This window comes from Nyctereutes procyonoides, unplaced genomic scaffold, assembly GCF_905146905.1.
Source record: "Nyctereutes procyonoides isolate TBG_1078 unplaced genomic scaffold, NYPRO_anot_genome, whole genome shotgun sequence".
Lineage (NCBI taxonomy): Eukaryota > Metazoa > Chordata > Mammalia > Carnivora > Canidae > Nyctereutes > Nyctereutes procyonoides.
Genome location: NW_026575126.1, coordinates 26,615,097 through 26,633,046, shown reverse-complemented (window position 1 = coordinate 26,633,046; position 17,950 = coordinate 26,615,097). Strand labels below are relative to the sequence as shown.

The 17,950-nt window shown below is 41.2% G+C and overlaps 1 protein-coding gene across 2 annotated transcripts in view; it reads right to left on the bottom strand.

Moving 5' to 3' along the window:
• SNX7 (sorting nexin 7) overlaps positions 1 to 17,508 on the bottom strand; it is a 94,097-nt gene extending 76,589 nt beyond the window's left edge. Inside the window, exon 1 of one of the 2 annotated variants that reach the window (XM_055340750.1) lies at positions 17,277 to 17,508. In XM_055340750.1, the coding sequence (XP_055196725.1) occupies positions 17,277 to 17,456 (180 nt within the window). In that variant the 5' untranslated portion in view covers positions 17,457 to 17,508. The remainder of the gene's footprint in view (positions 1 to 17,276) is intronic. The other variant, XM_055340749.1, reaches the window with a different exon arrangement.
• Between the last annotated feature and the right edge of the window lie 442 nt (positions 17,509 to 17,950).

The following is a 17,950-nucleotide window of genomic DNA, read 5'->3' as shown; positions in this document are numbered from 1 at the left end:
CAAAAAGATTTTTCCATATAGATTAATGGTAATTGGTTCTTTGTTTTATGCCATTTCAGCTTACAAAAGGTTTCATAGGAATGCTCAATTTTTAGATGGGTGGGGGGAACCTGTAGTAGCCTTTAAAAATGACAAATTTTTATGTGACAGGCAAACGTCCTTTAAATTTCCCTGACACTGCATACCACCGTGTGCTTTGGTATTCTTTGTAGTCACCCTCTTAACTCACCACAACCCACTTCTTATACCTACTACATAATTTAACATTCTATTTCTTCTGCTTAAAATGCATGCTTTTGTAGAGTGGGAAAGATCTGCATGAATTTACAAAGGCTCACAATTCCAATGAGTAGTGTGGTGTCAAAAATATGCTTCAATATCGAGCAAAGGAAGAAAATTACAGGCTGAAATTTAGCAACATCCAAGATTTCAGTAGAAGGATTTAAATTACTATGAATCACTCAAAAACATTCTTAAAACCTCAATAAAAGTGACTATCCAAAGAGTTTTATATTCACTTCAAAAAAAAAAAAAAGGAAAAGAAAATATAATGACAATGCTTAAAAGATTTACACTTGGACATGAATAAGAGAAGAAAGTAAGTGTTTGAGAAGATTCAAAGAAGCAATTAACCAAAAAAGCCCTCCATTTAACCTTTTGTGGTGGATGCTTTTCTGGAGAAATGGATCATTAAAATTTGTTCTTTCCAAACAAAGGTTTCACCTCCACAATAATGTGTGCTTCTTTCTCCTGTTAGTTCTCTCTCTCTTTTCTGTCTCCCACCCCCATCCCCAAACCTTATTTACACATTCATTCATTCTTAGCATTTGGATAGATGTCCATCATCCTATGATCTTTTAGACAATGAAAGTACACCATTTCGGGATCCCTGGGTGGTACAGTGGTTTGGCGCCTGCCTTTGGCCCAGGGCGCGATCCTGGAGACCCGGGATCGAATCCCACGTCGGGCTCCCGGTGCATGGAGCCTGCTTCTCCCTCTGCCTGTGTCTCTGCCTCTCTCTCTCTCTCTCTCTCTCTCTCTCTCTCTCTCTGTGACTATCATAAATAAATAAAGAAAAAAAAAAAAGAAAGTACACCATTTCATTTTCTTTCTTCAAGAGATTAAAGCAGAAGTGAAATTGTGTGGTAAATCTCTACTTCTGAAATAACACTGAATGCCTTTCTTACAGCCAGCACAGTGAAGACACACAGGCACACACACACCAAAAATCTTGGGATGGTTTCAAGCCCAGATGTGAACATACATGTATAATAGTGAAGCCAAATTATTACTGAAAGTAGTTGCCTTCTACCCTTAATCCAAACCAACAAACCCATCATAAGAGAAAACAGTTAAATGACTTTACAGAAATAAACGGACATTACAATTATATCACCATGATATTGATATTTATTGACACAATCACTTACAAATTAAGTGTAAGTTTTCCTTGTTGTTACATTTGGTTTAGTAGAAGCATTTGTTGGTACGAGTTAAATTGCGTCCTTCCAAAATTCCGATGTTTGAAGAGACCTAATACCCCATACCTCAGAATGTGACCTTATTTGGAGATAGGGTCTTTACAGAGGTTATTAAGTCAAAATGTGACCACTGGGGTGGGTCCTTATGCAATATGACCAATGTCTTTATAAAAGGAACAAATTTGGAAACAGAGACATGTGTAGTGGGAAGATGGTTAGGAAACATAAGAAGACACCAAGGTTGAGAGGCCTGGGAACAGACTCCTTCCTCACTGTTTTCAGAAGAAACCAAACCCAGTGACACCTTCACTTCAGACTTCTAGCTTCCAGAACTGTGAAAAAAGTAAAAGTCTCTTGTTTCACAAACCTAGTCTATTGGACTTTGTTACGGAAGCCCTGGCAAACTGACAGCATTTCTACATGTAGAGTTGTACACAATAAAAATTTAAGAAGGAAGCAAAGGTACAAAGGAAGTAAGGAATTAATGATTACTGTATTTCATCCTGGCTCCATTCGTTCATTCTCTTACAGGTTAACAATCAACTCCAGTAATTTCTGAGAAATGTTTTTGCTTCCTCCTTGAATGCTTTTAGATGGTTCCAAAGTTCCACTACTAAAATAAATAAAATACATCCCTGAAATTTAAAACAATGGCCTGCCAATACTTGAGTACTCAGGAAATAAACACCAAGAGAAACAGGTTAAAAGGTGAGATATGACCTTTCTAAGAAATGTCCTTCCTGAATATCTCCCACTAAAAGGCTACTCGGAAACATCTCATAAATATAACATGAATTACTCTGATAATACTAAATCGGATCCACCATCTGTGCACAAACAGCTATTTTCTTTTTTATACAAGTAGAGGGGGAAAAAATCAATGTGAGAAGTGTGATAAATCAGAATAGTGGCATGAAAAGGCCATGCAAACAAAATTTGCTGATGCGCAAGAAACACGCACACCAAGAGACATCTGGTAAAAAAGCAACTTAAAGTGGAAGGAGTTTGAGAAACTGTGTTATGAGGGACACTCATCCTGATGGGCCTATATTTAGACTTACCAGCTGTGTTTTGGTTTACAGCTCCTTCCAATCTGCCTGCTTATAATAATAATACAAAAATCAGAAAGGCCTTCTGTGGAACACTGCTGAAAATGTGATTGGGGGAAAAGCCAGCCTGTGTCATGTTCTATAAAGGGGCATACAACACTCTAATCTTGTTTGACATAATTTCCAGGGCTATGTAGTATATATCCCCTTGTATGCATATACTATAATTTATTTATCCATTTTTCTGTTTCTAGCATTTCTATTTTCTAACAGTGCCGCCTTGAATGTACTTGGACTTCCTCGGGTTTTGTGCACTACAAAGCTATATACTAACCATAGTAATTTTTCACATCATTCTATTTGACGTAACATTCCCTTCTGTCCACCTTCCCCAAAATGTAGCACGCTAAAAGAAAAAGTCTCTGTAGCCAGGCAGAGAGGTCATATCTCACCTTGGATCGGAGAGGATAAAAAAGCGAGGAATAAATGTGATGTACACATCAGCTCCTTGAAGGCTCTATATGAATTATTTTATGTAAACCTTACCACAACCCTGTTGAGTATGTCCTAATTCTCCCCCCAAACTTTTCTTTAACCAGATAGCAATATTTAAGATTTTTTATTTTACAATGGTGAGAGAGCGATACACATTCAGTAAAAATCAAACTTTGACTTCGAATTTTGATCTTTCCTTGGGCTAGCGATATGCACACGGTACAACACTCTCTGGTGATGCTGGAGAGCAAGCAGTGTTCAGTTAGCCATGAGACCATGAGGATAAATCCAATACACTTACCACCATGCTGCACCCACACAATCAATCGGTTTTTAACTTTCAGGGACAGTATTCAGGACAAATTCAGTATCTCAGGTGAATGAAATATTCACCACTTTATTATACAGCGGGCTTTGTGTTAGATGATCTTGGTCAACTGTAGGCTGATGTAAATACTCTGAGCATGTTTAAGGTAGGCTAGGCCAGCTATGATGTTTGGTAGATTAGGTGTATTAAGTGCATTTCAACTCCCAATATTTTCATTTTACGATGCTTTTGCCAAGATAAAACCTCATCATAAGTGAAGATCTGTATATTTTTTGTATGTATGAAAATATTCTATAAGAATCATTTAAAAAGTTATAGAGGGTGTGTTCAAACAGGATAAGGATACATTCTTGATTATTGAAAACTGTACAGTAATTTTCTTTTAAAGTTTTCTCCTAAAACTTAGAAATAAAAATAAAGTCTGATTGAGGTAGGCAAAATTAAGTAAGTTCCGGATTTTTACCATTCGTATTCTTTTAAGGGCTTTTTAAAAAATATCCAGACACACATACACAAATTAATATTCTTATTCACCTCAGTAAACATCACTGCATATATAAGCTAGGACAAGTAAATAATAAGTAAAATGTTAAGGCTGAAAAACAGGCGAGGCTCCCACACGAAGTGTGTCCTCCAAACCACTGGCACGGTTATACGTGTGCCTCACCAATATGTCATGTTACTGCATGCCAAAGATATTTAAAGCCCTTAATGCTAAATCCACAAATGACAAAGGTCTATTAAACTTGCCTCAAAATAAATCTGGGGTACATCGATTAAACACAATTATCAGCTAACAACCTCTTATAGATTCAGTGATGACTAAGTAGAAGCAGACCAAGTCAGGAAAAAAAAAAAAATTGCTCTAACTAGAACTCCTGATAAAGTTGAAAATACATTCTATGGGCAGACAACACTGCAGACCTAACTCAGGAATGTAATAAATAAAATATAAATTAAAAAAATTTTAAAAACCCGGTTCCTAAGGAGCCCAGCCAATTGACTGTATACTCAATAGGCATGACTAAAATGCATTCTGGCACACAGTAAACTACTCCCCTAAACCAAAGCTCCATCTTTCCTAGAAACTATCTACAAAGATAGTTGAGTTGCCTCGAGAAAAGGTTGAGTTGCCTTGATATCCAGCCACGCCAACAACCTTAAAAGCATTCCGAAGAGACTTAATATATGCTTATAATATATCAAGAAAACTAGTAGACAGAACAACTGTACCAAGAGTATTCTTATCACCTAGTACTTTCAAATAACATGACAAATACTATGTATCATGAATCATTCAACGGGGAAGCTTATATACATACACGGGAACACTGGGGATGTTGAGGGTTGGATTCCAGACAACCATAATGAAGGGAATATTGCAATAAAGTCAGTCAAATGAATTTTTTGGTTTCCCAGTGCATATAAAAGTTATGTTTACACTAAACTGTAGTCTATTGAGTGCAACAGCATTATGTCTAGAAAACGTATGGTATATACCTTAATTTCAAAACACTTTTGCTAAAAACTGCTAACCATCATCAGAGCTTACAGTGAAATGTAATCTTGTTGCTAGTGGAGGGGCTTGCCTGGATGCTGATGGCTGTTGACTAACCAGGGCGGTGGGTGCTGAAGGCTGGGGTGGCTACGGCAATTTCTTAAAATTAGATGACAATGAAGTATGCTGCATCAATTGAACAATTTCTCTGTAGCATGTGATACTGTTTGTTAACTTTTACCCACAGCAGAACTTCTTTCATAATTGAAGTCAGTCCTCTCAAGCCCTGCTGCTGCTTTACCAACTAAACTAAATGTATGTAGTATCCTAAATCCTCAGTTGTCAGTTCAACAATTTTCACAGCATCTTCACCAGGAGTAGATTTCATCTGAGGAAACGACTGTCTCTGCTCATCCATAAGAAGCAACTCCTCATCCCTGAAAGTTTGATCATGAGATTGCAGCCATACAGTCACATGTTCAGGCTCGACTTCTGCTTCTAGTTCTCTATCTCCACCACATCTGCAGTTACAGCCTCCAATGAAGTCCTGAACCCCTCCAGGTCATCCATGAGGGCTGGAATAAACTTGTTCCAAATTCCTGTTCCCGTTGATATTTTGACCCTTTCACATGAAAACAAATGTTCTTAATGGCACTCAGAATGGTGAGTCCTTCCCAGCAGGTTTTTAATTTACTTTGCCCTCAGATCCATCAGAGATCTTACCATGGCAGCTACTGCCTTATGAAGTGTATTTCCTAATTAATAAGACTTACGGAGTTGAAATCACTCCTTGATTCATGGGGTGCAGAATGGATGTTGTATTAACAGGCATGAGATCAACACCAATCTCATTGTCCATCTTCTTCAGAGCTTTTGGGTGACCAGGTGCATTGTCAATGAGCAGCAATATTTTGAAAAGAATCCCTTTTCTGAGCAGGAGGTCTCAATGTTGGGCATAAAATATTTGGTAAGCTATGTTGCAAACAGATGTGCTGTCATCCAGGCTTTGTTGTCCCACTTATACAGGCAGAGTAGATTTGTAATTCTTAGGGGCTCTAGGACTTTCAGAATGGTAGGTGAGCAGTGGCTTCAACTTAAAGTCACCAGCTGCATTAGCCCCTAACAACAGAATCAGCCAGTCTTTTGAAGTTCCAAACCCAGGCATTGATTTCTCTCTAGCTATGAAAGTTGTAAATGGCATCTTCTTCTAATAGAAAGTTGTTTCTTCTACGTTGAAAACATTTGGTTTAGTTTAGCCACCTTCAGTAATTATCTTTCTAGATTTTCTGGACACCTTGCTGTAGCTTCTTCATCAGCACTTGCTGCTTCACCTTGCACTTTTATATTATGGAGATGGTTTCTTTCCTTAAACCTCACTAACCTCTGCTAGGTTCACACTTTTCTCCAGCAGCTTCTTCACCTCTCTCAGCCTTCACAGAATTGAAGAGTTAGGGCCTGGCTCTGGCTTAAGCTTTTAGTTAAGGGAGTATTGTGGCTGATTTGATCTTCTACCCAGACCACTAAAATTTTTTCCAGATCAGTAATAACACTGCTTCATTTTTCTTTTCTTTTTTTTACCATTCATCTGTTCACTGGAGTAGCACTTTTAACTTCCTTTATGACTTTTCCTTTGCATTTACAACTTGGCTGTTCAGTGCAAGAGGCGTAGCTTTTGGAATATCTTGATTTTCAACATGCTTCCTCCTTAAGCTTAATCGTTTCTATTTTTCATTTATCTTTAAGATTTTATTCATTTATTCATGAGAGACAAAGAGAGGGAGGCAGAGACATAGGCAGAGAGAGAAGCAGGCTTTCCGCAGGGAGCCCGATAGGGGACTCAATCCCCAGACCCCAGATCATGTCCTGAGCTAAAGGCAGATCTTTAACCATTGAGCCACCCAGACATCCCTCTAGTTTTTCAGTTAAAGTGAGAGATGTGTGCCTCTTCCTTTCACTTGAACACTTAGAGGCTACTGTAGGGTTACTAATTGGCCTAATTTCAATATTATTGTGTCTCAGGAAATAGGAAGGCGAGGGGAGAGGAAGAGCAACAGGGGAATGACCAGTCAATGGTGTAGCCAAAACACACACAATATTTGTGTATTAAGTTCCCTGTCTCATATGGGTGCTGTTCATGGTACCCCAAAACAAATACAATAATAACATCAAAGATCACTGATCATGAGTCAATAAAAAATATAATAGTTTAAAAGTTTGAAATATTGCAAGAATTTCCAAAATGTGACATAGAGACGCAAAGAGGGAAAATGCTGCCAAGAGACTTGCTTGACACGGGTTGCCACAAATCTTCAATGGGTAAAAAATGCAGTATTTGCAAAGCCCGCAATAAAGGAAAGAACAATAAAATGAGTAAGCCTATAATATAGCATTTAAGAGACAATACCAAAATTCTGGTAGCACTCTAAATAGTAACTAAAAAGAATATACAGGAACAAATATATGTTTGTGAGTCTCTGAAGATTTCATTACAAATGCAAAATAGAGGCTTCTACAACTTAAAAACATTAAGCTTCTGTACCATAAGAGCAAACACTGAAATTTTCTAAGGGACAGGGACTGTGTGCCTTAGCACCATATGCTTACATTACTTCATTTAATCCTCTCAACAACATGATGGAAGTAAATGCAGTTATCATCATCTGCAGTTTACAGATAAACTGGTGGATAGGGATAATAATAATTCTTCCCAAATCACTTATCTCAACGGGCAGAGTCAAGATTCAATCACCACTACCATTACCACCAGCCATGTCCACACACAAAACACACCCAGTGTAGCAGCTTTACTTCATTTTACAAATGTTCACTGAATGTCAACCACGTATCAGGCACAACAGGAGTCAAGACTGGGATGTTTCCTGAGCTCTTATGAAACTTATACTTTGGTTAAATGGGAGGGTGGGAGATAATAAACAAGTAAAACATAGAGAAAAAATTTAAAAATTCCAGATTTGAGTAAGTATTGATAAAAAAGGTTATACTTTTTTTTAAAGTGGCGTGTGTTGCTGGGTTAAGGGGGGAAGGCAGGGAGAAAGAGGAATGCTCCTGATAGTTATCAGGGAGGGTGTCTTTCAGGAGGTCATACTGAAAAGAAGCCAGTCATGAAAAACACTGAGGGATAAGGATTCCAGTCTGGAGAACCAATGAAGCCTGTGACAGGAAAGGACTCAGAATGGTGGAGGACCAGAAAGGTAGCAAATGGCTGGCACACAAGCTTTCGTGAAGGTATAAACAACAAAACTCATTTTACTATTTACTGTGTCAGAATTGTAAGTATTCACATTTTCTTCTTATAGGTCTTTAAAAAAGGGGGGAGGGGATAACACTATGATAAATGGCTGTTACACCTAGAAATACAAAAGTGAGACATTTGTTGCACACAGGCTTTTAAGGATCTGTATGGCCTCACTCAGACTATCATGAGCATCAGCCAATTGGAGATTATTAATCATGACTAATGCTTTTCTATTTTTCTCAATTATGCTCCTTACCTAGCAGAATTTTTTTTTTTATACTTAATACCCTACAGAAAAGAACTGCTTTTCCTTATTCAGAAAGGTCCAATATGCCATTTGCCTCTAACTTTGCCACAAGACCACTGTGGGAGATAGTATGATTGTTCCCAGTGGCCCTCTGTCATCCTATGAAAGGGTTTTATCTCCTGGTCAACTGCCAGCTAATTTTTAGTGTCCCATTATAGAAGGAAAATAGTTTCCCACCACAATGGATTTGATCAGTAACTTACTTTGGATAATGGCATGTGTCTGGGCAGATTTGGGATCCATTGCCTATTTCTACCAGTGCTCATATTCTTTTCCCTCTGCTAGAGGAATGAAATGTCCCAGTCAGGGGTTTCTCCTTCGGTCTTGATCTCAAAATGAAGAAGACATGTGAAACAGACTCAAAACTTGAAACAGACTCATAGCTCAGTTACAGTTGACAGGTTCATGAAAAAGAAATAAGCTCTATTGTAGGTAAGCCACTGAGATCTTGTTGCTCTTACTACAGCATAATTAGTGAAAGCTGATGAAAATATTATTCAATGTTCAATTAGATTAAATATAAAAATGTATTTATATACATATGTATGTATAAACACACACAACTTTTTCAGAGTTAGTACAAAGGAACAAATCAGGGTGGGTTTTTTTCCCCCCTCAATTTTGAAGATTCTCAAAGAGTTTGTCATTTGCTTTTGGTCACACATAATAAGGCTCTCATTTTAATATTAAGCAGAATTTCTACTCCTAAATTTCATTTCAAATGATTAAACTCTGTTTTTCATTTTAAAATAAAAACTTTATTTCTTGGGATCCCTGGGTGGCGCAGCAGTTTGGCGCCTGCCTTTGGCCCAGGGCGCGATCCTGGAGACGCGGGATCGAATCCCACATCAGGCTCCCGGTGCATGGAACCTGCTTCTCCCTCTGCCTGTGTCTCTGCCTCTCTCTCTCTCTCTCTCTCTCTCTCTCTCTCGCTATCATAAATAAATAAATTAAAAAAAATAAATTAAAAAAAACTTTATTTCTTGTACCAAAAAATTAAAGCCATGACTAAAAAACAATAAAATTACAAGAAAAATGAACCTAAACATATTATGTTAAATGAAATAAACCAGACACAAAAGACCACATATTGTCTGATTCCATTTATATGGGATTTCCTGAAAAGGACAATCTATAGAGACAGAAAATAGTAGATTAGTGTTTCTCCATGGCTGGGAGTGAAAACAGAGGTTAACTGTAAATGATGTGATGGATTTTGGGGAGTGGGGATATAAAAATGTCCTAAAACTGATTTACAGTGATGGCTGTACAGCTCAGTAAATTTAATAATAAAAAAAAAAAGCACCTCTGGGTGAAGTTTATACCATTTTAAGTTATACCTCAGTGAAGTTACTTTAAAAACAATCAAAAAGAGTATGTCATACCAAAGCATTCTCAAAATAAAAAATATATATGTATACATATAATTATTTCAGTTTTAATTTTAAATCGACTGGTTTATCCCTCTGTTCTGTTTTTTCTTAATTGCATTTTACTAAGTTTTTATGTCAGTATTTGCTAATAAATTTGATTTCCTGACTCCATCCTTTTTTATTAATGCTATAGGTAACCACACTGTAATCCAGCATGATTGATATAAAGCAGGGTCAGAGTTAATAAAATATTTCATCTAAAACAGAGAAAATCTTTCAAGCATATAACTTCTCACTTGTTTATTGAAAAAGCTTTAACATAGATTTGTAAAGTGAGTAACTATGAAAGTTTACTTTAACTTTTATATCCTACTAGGAAAGTATGGGATACAAATAATAAGAATAAAATAAATTTTGAACACTACAACCACATAGCTATTGCATCTGTGTTTCTTTTTGATCACACTAGCCATTTGTAAAACTGTAGCAGGTTATCAGTTAAAGAGTTATACTAGAGCATCCTACCCGAACCTCAAGAATGCAGAAATAAAATTGCACCTTTAAAACTCAGTAACATACATTTCTGGGGGAATACTATGGTCAAATCTGGAGCCTTTTGACATTATTTTCCCCAAATACTTTTGATAATATTCCCTACTGCCATGAATCAACAAATAAATACTGTTGCCAGCATAAAAACCTTTCCTAAAGGTTTCCATGGATTTTTTTTCTTTTGGCTATACAATATCCAATACTCTTTCCGAATATAAGATTGATTATAGTTTCTGCTAGTGCTTATCCCTTTCTGTACCTGCCATCTCCAGCCATCAAATCTACTGTGAGTACCTAATATGGACCATTTCCTTCCTTTCCTGCCATAATAAGTTTTCATTGCTTGCAACCAAGCCTCTTGAGATAGGTGCTATTAGCTTTAAAAATTTTATTTTTCCTAGTAAAAGAAGGTTTCTAAATGATTCCCTTGGAGTTGTTGGGTTGTTTTGTTTTGTTTTGCTTTGCTTTGTGTTTATTTCCTCTCACAAATTCAAAAAGGAGATTTTGTCCAGGTTCAACATTCAGCATAGCTCTGTGTCATCCAGCAAGAACATTTATTCACTATTTATTAAGACCAATTTGCTTTAATCCTATTTAGTTTAGTATCCTGATAGGAAGAATCAACACAATACAAACTGAATTTACTGAAAACAGATCATTAACAAATTACTGTAATAACTTGGTCTCTCCACAGGAAAAAAGTAATAGGCCATATCATTCATTAACATATTTATCCCATAATGTCTGAAGTTCCTACTTCACTACCATCAAGAAGTTTAATCTATTAGAGACAGAAAAGCAATCAAGGTTTTACAGATGAGAAATAAATATCTATTCATAAGGTAATGTAGTAAGTATTACAAGATTTGAAACGGTATTATGGGAAGCGCAGAGTGGAAAAAATAATTCTAGCTGGAGAATGAAGCAGCTCTTCAGTAAGAGATACCTTTACATCAGGCCATAAGAAACAGAAAGGAGTCTGCTGTGTCAACCCAACAATAACTACACAGAGGTAGAAAAATATGAAGCAAGCTCATGTAGTGGCAAGTGAACCAACCTAGATCAGTGCTTCTAGATCAGTACTTCTTCAAATTGTAAGGTGCAAACAAATCAAGGTGGACTCCTGGTATCATACATATTGATTCATTTGGCCTTGAAAGTGGGTTCTGAGACTGCATCGCTAATGAGCTCCCGATGCAACAGATTCAGGATTCTGAGTAGTAGCAGTTAAGGCCGGAGATCCAGCAGGCAGCCCCATCAAACGTCCTGAATGGCAAAATGTGACAATACGATCAGAACTGTGTGTACTGCAAACATCAGTGTGCTCGTGAATATATGGGATGGACTAGAGGCAGAAGAGAAGATGAGTAGGGCTTTATGAGGCTATTTTAACGGTTCTCAGAAGTTAACAACTCTGATTTGTAGCAGTGGGAACAGAAAGAAGTCACAGATTCTGGAGATACCAAGAAAATAAAACTGATGGGGGGCTTCTTAGATATGTTGGACACAAGGAGAGTGAGAGGGATGAATAGAGAGTAACACTCAGTCTTTGATCCTGGCTATCTAAGAAACTGTCACATCATTAGCAGAGAATTAAATGGAAACCGTAACCAATGTGGCAAGAGAAATATAAAAACTAGAAAAATAGCCAAGGGTAATTTGATTTGGGAATTAAGTCAAAGAGATGAGTAGGACCATCTAATGAGGACTCTCCACTGCTCTTGTAGTTAAATTCAGTGTAAGCTAAAATTCCACTTGTCCCAGCCTCTTAACTGCTGAAAGGGACAGTCCAACGGCCACATCCTCTTCTCCTCTGGGACAGTCAGTCATCCAGCTTGTGCGGGAACATTTTTAGTGATAGAATTCATGACCATGCTGAGTAATCCTTTTCATTCTGGAACCTTCAATTAGAAAATTCTTCCATAAATTGACCCAAAACTTGTCTCCTCAGATTTCTGGCCTAGCAGTTCTAGCTTCGCTCCTCAAAACTACAAACATCTAATCAACCTAGATTATAATAACTCTTCATAAGGAACTAAACCCAAGTCTTTTCCAAGCTAACCTACTTTTTGTTTTTGCACAGCCTTTCTTATCAGGCCACGGTTGCCCAGACATATCATCAGTGAAACCCCCTTGTTTATTCTCCTTCACTATGGCAAATGTGTGGCAAGACTGTGGCTGGGGCAGCCCTCCACACTACTCATGCTAGTGGAAAACAGTGTAGATGGAGCCAAGCCCTCTTTCTGCTAAGCCCAGACAAGATTGCAGGCTCAGTCTCAATACAGCATTCCAAAGAATCAATAACAGGATACTGGCACCTGCAGTTGAGATAACATCCCTTTGACGTTTTCTGATATAGACATCGATTCCCCCTTTAAAATACAGAGGATAAGGGGCACCTGTGTGGTGCAGTCAGTTGGGCATCTGTCTCTTGGTTTTGGCTCAGGTCATGGTCTCAAGGGTCATGGGATCGAGCCCTTCATCGGACTCTGTGTTTTCTCTCTCTCTGCCCTTCCCACTCTAGTGGGCATGCACTCGAGCTCTCTCTCTCTCTCTAAAATAAATAAATCTTAAAAATAAAATATAGAGGATGGAATGAAACTTTGGAAGTGGCATGAACAATTCAGATCACAGTATAATTAACAGTCCATGTGACCTTGAGAATATGGTGTTTGTTTAGGTTCAGTATCATGTCATTTGTGTGTATTGACCTTTCAGTCACTGAAAACCACTAGGAATGTTTGTACATAGAATGGTCCCATACAAGGTCTCCCCAAACTTACTTTGAAATTTCCTTATTTACTTAAATTCTACTGTTGACCATATATGCTCACTCATAAGGAGAACTTGAGGATTTTTTATCTTCTTCCTACTTCACGCACCAGTCTTCCTCCTCTGGGATGAATATGAGTACTTAACATATAAGAAGGCTATGTTGGTAGATGGTGGAACCGCTAGTGGTAGGAACCTCCTAGATCAGCCCTACTTTCCTTTGCTTAATGGGTCCCTCTTTTTTTACCCATCAAAATGGTAAGACCCACTGAGGCAGGATCAGGATACAGACAGGGAAGGAGAGCATGTGACCTAACTGCTGTAATTCCACATTCTAGATTTTAAGTGAGTTGGAAGGTTGAGCTTATACATACAAACATTTGCATACATTCCTAGATGCTTGTGCACTACATACACACAAATAATATATCTATACACATCCATGTATACACACTACACACATGTATGCAACTATGTGTGTGCATATATTGTGTACAATGCATGTGTGTATTTTGCATATTTCAGTGCAGATCACCAAGGGAACTACTTATTCATTCAAGGATATTTCTTGAGTAATCATAAGTCAAGCTTGTAATAAAGATCTGGTTAGACTCCTACTGCTCAAACTGATACAGCCACTAGCCACAGGCGGCTACTTATATTTAAATGTAAATTAATTAAATATAATTAAAAGGTCAGTTCCTCAGGTGTACTAGCCACATTTCACATGCTCAAAAGCCACTTGTCGCTAGGGCTGCCACATTAGGCAGATACAGAACATGTCCATTATTGCACTTGTTTTTGGACAACAGAATCCTATGGTGCCTGTGTATAGCTGATCAGTCAATGGGCAAGAGTTGGGATTGACAGAGATCCAATCTACTTAGGAGCTGGATGTCTCAACAACTATATCCTATTATTCTTTCGAAAATAACTTTTTTCACAAAAATGAGTGATTCTTTCAAAAGCATTGTTCAAATAAGCATGCTCATTGTTATATTTCTGATTTACCACAAAACTATTTTCTATCATTGTTATAAAAACTAGATCACTTCTTTCTTTTCAAAGCTTTTCATAGCTTTGATAGCTTTGCTGGAGATTGAAATGAAGCCTACCTATACCTTCTAGAACTTCCTTTTTACCCATTATATTAAAAAAAAGATTTTTTTTTTTAAATTTTGGTGTACCATTACCTACAATCCCTGTCCCCTCAAATGTGAATAGTAGTGATGAAGATAATTATATCTGTAAATTCCCTGTTTATTCTAGATGATACAGATCTCATTTTATGGTCCTAAATACCCTTTTAAAAGACCAATAATAAGATCTATCATTTACCGAGTACCAGATAAGTACACCTCTGTTCTTCACTGTGACCCAGTTACCTTTACTATGTTTGAATTGCTCCCTCTTCTACACCTTACAGTATTTAACAAAAATAGGGGTTATTTATTTTAATGTATTATTTCCAAAAAGCAACTTTTGTAAAAAAAAAAAAAAAAAATAGAGAAACCAGACTCTTCTAAATTTTTGGCAAGCCACATGTCATTTTGGCCCAGTTCTAACACTATTCTTACACTACTGTTATAATTTTTATCCTTTTCTTTTTTCTGTTTTTGAATCATTGGTCATGTTCCCCAACCTTCCAACATCTGTGTTTACTCTTTAAAGTCAATACCCTCTGCGCTCTCTAGGGTCTCTTGAGATTTAGTATCATTTTCCTCTCAATGGATTACCTGAAAACTCTGAACAATACTTTGTTTCCCATCCCTCTTGATTTCTATTGCCATTTAGAGTTTCTGTTAGATCTTCCACCTAGACTCCAAGACTGACAGCAACAACTGAATGGTGCCTTTCTTTCTTCCAAATACTTAGCCCAGCATCTTACACAAAACTATTCAACATGTACCTGCCATGCGCTTGCAATGTATTGTGGGAAGAAAGAATTAATAATAAGCCAAAGATTCTACTCTTTACAAAACTTCTGGAGGGGAGTATGATATATACTCACAAATAATCTAAGGGTGTAAGGAACTACAAATGTAAGCTGAATAGTAAAGTAGAGGAGCCCAAAGGACTGAAGGGTAACGATAGTATCCTTTAGAAGTAATTGTTGAAAGCATCCCAGGGTAAGCTGGTCAGTGGAAGAGGCCCACAGAGGAGCAGGTTGGAAAGGGAGTGGTAAAGAGACCAGGCCAAAAGGAGGAGAGTTTCTTAAATCTGCTTCTCTGTGGTTAACGGCTGTAAAAGTCAACTTATGGAAATATAAGTAAGCAGCTAACTTAAAATTTCTCCAAGTATTCTTTTCAGACTTTAAGGAACATTAGATCTTTACCTTAATCTATGTGGCCAGTCTCTCAAAAAGTGGTTCTTAACTTCTAAGTATCCATCATAAGTAGTTACAAAACACCAACAGGTAGCATGTATCCAGGTGTGTGGAGCTGAGGCTTACACCCCTTTAAAGAGACTACAAACTTATAAAATTAGGTAGAAAACCAAATGTTGATTTAGAATGAGAAAAATCTCAACAACTCTTTGGAGCCTTGGAGATCTAGATTCCTTTCTTCTGAGACAGCTTGAGGCAATTTACCAGAAATGCTAAGTTAGAAATGCTTCTGGTTGCAATCCTTCATTCCCTTCCCACCTGGAACATCTACAATTCCCAGTAACTCTCAACATTTCCAGAGGCCTAAGCACAAATTTCATTAGTCTCATCTCAGATCTGCCTCTGACAACAGGGGCTCATTAAAACAAGGATTCTTAAGAGGCACATTCGGAATCTGGGGCAAGAGAAAGCACAGGGCTAGTTTAAAACAATCCTGGAAGATCTGACACACAAGGGCCACTCCCCACACTGTCCCTCCCCCATGCTGGAAGTTTCGCAACACAGAGCCCTACACTAACACGCCAAGGCCAATAGTATCTTAGAAGGCAGGGCAAAGGATGGGTCGGTTGTCCTCAATCGGAACGTAGTGTGTGCCATATGAAACGGCCGTGTTAATTCTTTTATAAGCGAACAACAACAAAATAATAATAATTCCATTGTTTTACGATTTCAACACATTGAAAGGTCAAATAACTTTCTCAAGAACACAAAACCCTGTGGGGTGGTCTAGGATCCAAGGGCGCCTACCATTTCATTCAGTCCTAAGGGCAGAAAGGAGCTTTAGAGAGTCCTCTTTGGGGTCAGGGTACATACTTGATCACTTTGTAACTTCAGTTCACTCCCCCAGAACACAGCGGGGGTTAGGAAGGGGCTTTACCCGACGCCTCAAGGTGACACTTAATCACAGGCTTCTTATTAATTGATACATTGTTCTCCTCTCAAGTCTTGTACCAGCAGCCACGTCAAGAAGCTGGCTTGACCTCTTCAGCCGTGCCGGGAAGGTTTCTTTCTTTTCCAAAAAAGAGATGCCACCCTCCAGTGTGCAGGCACCCTCCAGTGTGCAGGCACCACCGTCTCCCACTAAGCCAAGCCGGTTTCGCCGCAGGTCCACGACGAGTTAGGAGGGCCCTGGGGTCCTCGGTTGCCCCGGGGGGGGGGGGCAGGAAAACCGAAAGCGCCGCGGTGGGTGGGGAGGCGGTAGCTCCCCGGACAACCCCGGGCTCTGCAGAGCAGCTCCCCGTCGGACACGACCCGTGGCCTCGCGACGAGGGGACTCCCGCGCCACCTCCCGTCCCGGGCCTCGGGCCTCGAGCCTCCTCGGGGCCTCGGGTGAGTCGCCCCGTCCGGAGCACAGCCCGGAGCACTAGGGCGGGAGTGACCTCACTCGGCGCGGCTGAGCTCCCCCGGAGTTCCGCGCTCGGGCGGGGGGCACCCCTGGGCCACCGCCTCCCGGGCTCGGAAAGCGCCAGAGAAGACCCAGAAAGGGAAGGGGGGGCGCTGGGGGGGGATCGCAACTTTGCTCGCCGCACAAAGCCGCGGCCGCGCCGATGCAAGGTCAAAGTGCAGGCGGGGGAGGGCGCGGCGGCGGCCCGGGGCCCGCCCGGATTCCAGCGGGCTGCCCCGCGGGGCTCGGCGGCCTGGGGGTGACCCCCCCGCGCACCCCAGCTCGGGGCCCCCGCGGGGCCGGGAGCGCCCGGGGCCGCCGCCGCCGCGCCAACTCCTGGAGTTGACTGGGAACTTTCCCGGGACGGGACGCGCCGCCGCCGCCGCCGCCCTCACCTTGCTGAACACCTCCAGGTCGTCCTCGTCCTCGTCCAGGTCCAGCACCTCGGCCCGCGGCAGCGCGGGGGGGCCGCTGCGGCCCGGGAGGGGGGCGTCGACCCCCGGGCTCGGCGCCGGGGCGCCCCCAGCCGGGAGGCCGCAGGAGCGCGCCCGAGGAGCCCGGCGCTCGCCCTCCATCCCCACAGTGCGCGCCCCGCCGCCGCCGCCGCCGCCAGCCCGGCTCCCCGAGCGCGCCCATTGGCTCCCGCGCAGCCTGCGCCTCCCCGGCCGGCCCCGCTCCAGCCCCTCGCCCGCCGCGCAGACGCGGAACTGCCGGCAGCCGCGGGGCCGCCTCGTCCGCACCTGGCGGGGGGCGCGGGGGGCAGCCGGGGGCGCAGGGGGCAGCCGGGGGCGGGGGGCGCAGCAGGGCAGCGGGGGGCAGCCGGAGGCGGGAGGGGCAGCCGGGGGCGCGGGGGGGGGCAGCCGGGAGCGGGAGGGGCAGCAGGGGGCGCCGGGGGTGCAGGGGGCGGGGGGCAGCCGGGGAGCGGGAGGGGGCAGCCGGGCGCGGGAGGGGCAGCAGGGGGGCAGCAGGGGGCGGGGAGGAGGCGGGAGGGGCGCAGGGGCGCGGGGGGGGGGCGGGCCGCAGGGGGCCGGGAGGGGCGCAGGGCCGCCTGGTCCGCACCTGGCCGGGT